The sequence below is a fragment of the Ruditapes philippinarum genome, unplaced genomic scaffold (assembly GCF_026571515.1).
Source record: "Ruditapes philippinarum isolate M1 unplaced genomic scaffold, ASM2657151v2 ctg1868_1_1_1_1, whole genome shotgun sequence".
Classification (NCBI taxonomy): domain Eukaryota; kingdom Metazoa; phylum Mollusca; class Bivalvia; order Venerida; family Veneridae; genus Ruditapes; species Ruditapes philippinarum.
The window spans coordinates 278,258-282,556 of record NW_026852163.1 but is presented as its reverse complement, the minus strand read 5'-3'; the positions used below and the strand labels follow the sequence as shown (position 1 = coordinate 282,556).

Genomic DNA, 4,299 nt, shown 5'->3' with positions numbered 1-4,299 from the left:
AACTTTACAATATTGTACTTTTAAATATATTTTCAAAATTTTCATGAAATTAAGCATGTATCTTGAGGTATGCTGCTTTAAGTGTCACAACTGGTCTATGTGAGAATTTAAAATTTTGTATTGGCTTTAGAACCTAATTGGAATACCTTTAAATGACCTTCAAAAAATTGTTTCGTTGGGAAGGTTTTAGATTGCATTTTTATATGCATAGGTGTCAGTTTGCATTTACTGTTAAGACATGCCGTAGATATCATATATCAAACTTTTATTTACTTTTGTTATGTTCAGCAGGAAGTACTGTTGTACTGAATTTATCAAGATTTCAGAAAGTCAATTTTGTTTTTTCTTAAATATTCAATAAAACAGTAAAAATAAAAGTGTTTTTGATTAACTTGGAAAATATTTTAAGGTATGTTTCTTAAAATTAAAACTTAATTTATGTGGTTAAGTAAATTTGTATGTCTGTAAAAAATAACTATGTGTCTTTCTAGTTTTAACTAAAGCCAAAACAAAGTCTTAAAGTCATAAAAGCTTCATCAAAATATAAAATACAGTAACTATTAAATTGTATTCTTTGTAAAACTAGCAACTTTATGTGTCCTTGTTTGGTTTTGTTTTTATTTTCACTAAGGGGGACAGAGTCACCATTTCGTGTCTCTACTACATTTGTACTACATATATATGCATCAAATACTGTAAAATCATTATTATTCGTGGGGCACGAATTTTCATGGTTTTCGTGACTAGGTCAATCCACAAATTTAAGATCCAACTAAATATTATCCTAACAAATACTTCTTGCCATGTCTCTATTCTATATATTACAAACATGCATCGGAGCTTTTCCGCCGATTTTTGTGAAATGAATGCCCAGAGGCAAGGATTAAATCTTTTGACAAGCGCTGTGTGATACTTGAAGATATGTACATGCGGTTAGTAAAATGCGAGGCGATTAAGTGTAAGATTACTTTGCATAAGGTTATTTATTAATTTTTTTACAAGAAATTGAAAATCCACGAATTTAACAACCCACCAAAATGCCCCAAAATTTCATGACCACGAATATAAGTGAATTCGCAGTATATGTTATGTTAACCTTTACCACATATATACGCAAAACAACGCACTTTCGACCCCCCCCCCCCCTTTTTGAGGCCTGAAATAGTGAAAAAATGTCCTATTTGGGGGGTTTGAAGGGGGGCAGTCCCCCTCATCGCCAAGAAAATTTTGGACTTGTGAGAGGTTTAAAATGACCCCAGGTCGATCATAAGGTAACGTTTAACCAACGCTGAAAAGCCTTTGACTCTATCTCAATCCCTTGAGAAGTTGCAGCACATTGAAATAAATTTTGATTGAAAAAATCGAGGCAAAATAGTGATTTTTGGCAATTTTGAGATGTCCCCTCGTTGCCATGGTAACAGGAAATTTAAGACTGAGCATGTCGTTACAAAGGCAATGGTCCAGTCAACATTTGTGCCAAGTTTGATTAGTATTGAAGCATTTTTTATAGTTTCACAGCAGTTTGAACTTGTAAGAGGAGGCTTTTCAGTGAAAATGGCCATTTTTCACAATATGCTCATGGGGGAAAGGGTTAAATTACAACATGTTAAGTTTATTTTATGTTTCAGAAAAGTCATGGCTGTCCCAGGTAAAAGACTCATCAAAATTTTTTCGTCTTCAACAACCTCTATGGGGTCTGAAGAAGACTATAAAGTTTACTGTCAGTTGTGTGACAGAAGTGGACCAAGACTTCCTGCTCATGGCTTTTGTATAAACTGCTCAGAGCATTTGTGTCAAACTTGCTGCACAGTTCACAGACAACAAACTTTTTCGAGACACCATGTTCTTCTAGACAAATCCAGCATGCCTCAGAGCCTGTCACCTGGAATAAGTAACCAGTCAGATAGCTTCAAAAAACTATGTCCTAAACACGGCACTGAGTTGATCATGTTTTATTGTCACGATCATAAAGCTCTCCTCTGTAGTGTTTGTGTCAGCAATGAGCATACAGCAGCTTCCTGCAAACTGAATTACATACCTGACATTTCAGGCCAGAGCATCAATAGCAAAGAATATCAAGATGTGTTAAAGGAGATCAATGACATGACTGAGAGGTGTAACAAATCTCTTAAAGACATGAAGAAAATAAATGATGAATCAAACCAATCTTTGGCAGATGCATTGGCAGACATAAACAAGTTCCGAACAAAAATCAATCAAAGATTAGATAAAATGGAAAAACAAGTCAAAGAAGCTGCAAAAGTCATTCAAAAGGACAATAGCAAGAATTTGACTCAAGTAGAAACAGTTTGTGGAGATGTTTCAAAATCATTGAAGTTAGCCTCCAATGCGATTAAACATTTCAACATATCGAAGCAACCCAGTAATTTGTTCGTGGAACTCAAACAAACAGAACAAATGATAAAAGATTTTGGGCAGAGTGTTGCTAGGCTCTCAGAATATGATGTCAGAGAATACACGTTTGAACCAAACGAGGCAATACTAAATCTACTTCATAAAGAGGGTTTCATGGGAACACTGAAAGGTAGAGCTCCTAGTTTCAAGTCCAGACAATGTCCACACTTGGATAAAATCTGTATCAAGACGTCACAAGACAAGAACCCTTGCTGGATAACAGGAATGACTCTCCTGACACCTGATCTTCTAATCATCGCAGATTTTAGTGATAACATGGCCATAAAAATGGTCGATATCTACAGAAAGTCTGTACTATCTCAGCAATGCTTCGACAGTCGTCCTAGAGATGTGACATCAGTTTCACATAATGAACTTGCCGTCACACTTCCAGACATTCAAACGATTCAGTTTATATATGTTTCAAGAAACAACCTGACAAAGAACCAGTTGCTGAGCACATTAAAGGTTGATGGAAACTGTTGGGGTATTGGATCTTATAAAGATAAACTGGTGGTCTCGTTTAAGTCACTTTTGAGACCTGCCAAAGTCCAAATCCTTCTCATCAATGGAACTGTTTTACACACAATCGAAGACGAAAATATTTTCAAAAATCCAGTATACGTCACATCATGTGACACTTGTATCTATGTATCTGATTCTAAGATGAAAACAGTTACCAAGTTAAACTGGCGAGGGGAAGTGAAAGGTAAATATGTTTGTACCGACAAGCCATGTGGCGTGGCGATGACAGAAGATGGGACAGTATTTGTTGGTTATCGTACCAGCAATGTCGTAGGGGAGATATCGGGGGACTGCACAGAAGGACAGGTTGTTCTGAAGAATATACAGAGCCCACAAGCTGTTTACTGGTCTGCTGACACATGTACAATGTACACAAGCACCTTAGACTTCACTGAAGAAAGAAACTATATATCAAAATCTTCAAATTTCTACAATAGGGACAAACTCATTTTCCACTTTTAAGGCAACAAATCAGTAGAAAATTATTTTCTCTATATGTGACAGTATTCTATGATCAGATGTAAGCGACAAATTGCAGGAGTTTATGTAAAATATTTACTTAAGTTTGTCATCATTTGAAGAAAAGCATGAAAGATCTATGATAAGTATGTTTGGTACAGTGAATATACAATGAGCTATTGGCATTTCATAGATATACCAATTATATTTCATTGGCAATTATAAGGAAAGTTTGGGTATATTGAGTTGACAATTAACAATTATAAGTAAATATGAGTTATATTGAGTCATTGACAATAATATGTGAATATGATGTATATTGGGTCATTGACAATTAAAAGTATTTATGAAGTATATTAAGTCATTGACTATATTAAGCTAATATGTGTTATATTGGGTCATTGACAATTATAAGTGCATAAGAGGTATATTGAGACATTGGCAATTATAAATGAATATGAGGTTTATTGAGACATTGACATTTATAAGTGAATATGAGGTATATTGAGTCATTGACAATTATAAGTGAATATGTGGTATATTGAGTCATTGACAATTATAAGTGAATTATGAGGTATATTGAGTTATTGGAAATTATAAGTAAATATGAGGTATATTGAGTCATTGGAAATTATAAGTAAATATGAGGAATATTGAGTTATTGGAAATTATAAGTAAATATGAGGTATATTGAGTTATTGGAAATTATAAGTAAATATGAAGTATATTGAGTCATTGACAATAATATGTGAATATGATGTATATTGGGTCATTGACAATTAAAAGTATTTATGAAGTATATAAAGTCATTGACTATATTAAGCTAATATGTGTTATATTGGGTCATTGACATTTATAAGTGAATATGAGGTATATTGAGTCATTGACAATTATAAGTGA

At 33.8% G+C, this 4,299-nt stretch overlaps 1 protein-coding gene across 1 annotated transcript; it reads left to right on the top strand.

Annotated features, from left to right (window-relative positions):
• Nucleotides 1-304: 304 nt before the first annotated feature.
• LOC132751009 (uncharacterized) lies at nucleotides 305-3,704 on the top strand. The gene is made up of 2 exons (XM_060741108.1): nucleotides 305-409; nucleotides 1,629-3,704. Exon 2 carries the CDS (start codon nucleotides 1,636-1,638, stop codon nucleotides 3,400-3,402), a length of 1,767 nt encoding a protein of 588 aa, XP_060597091.1. The 5' UTR covers nucleotides 305-409; nucleotides 1,629-1,635; the 3' UTR covers nucleotides 3,403-3,704.
• The last annotated feature ends 595 nt before the right edge of the window (nucleotides 3,705-4,299 follow it).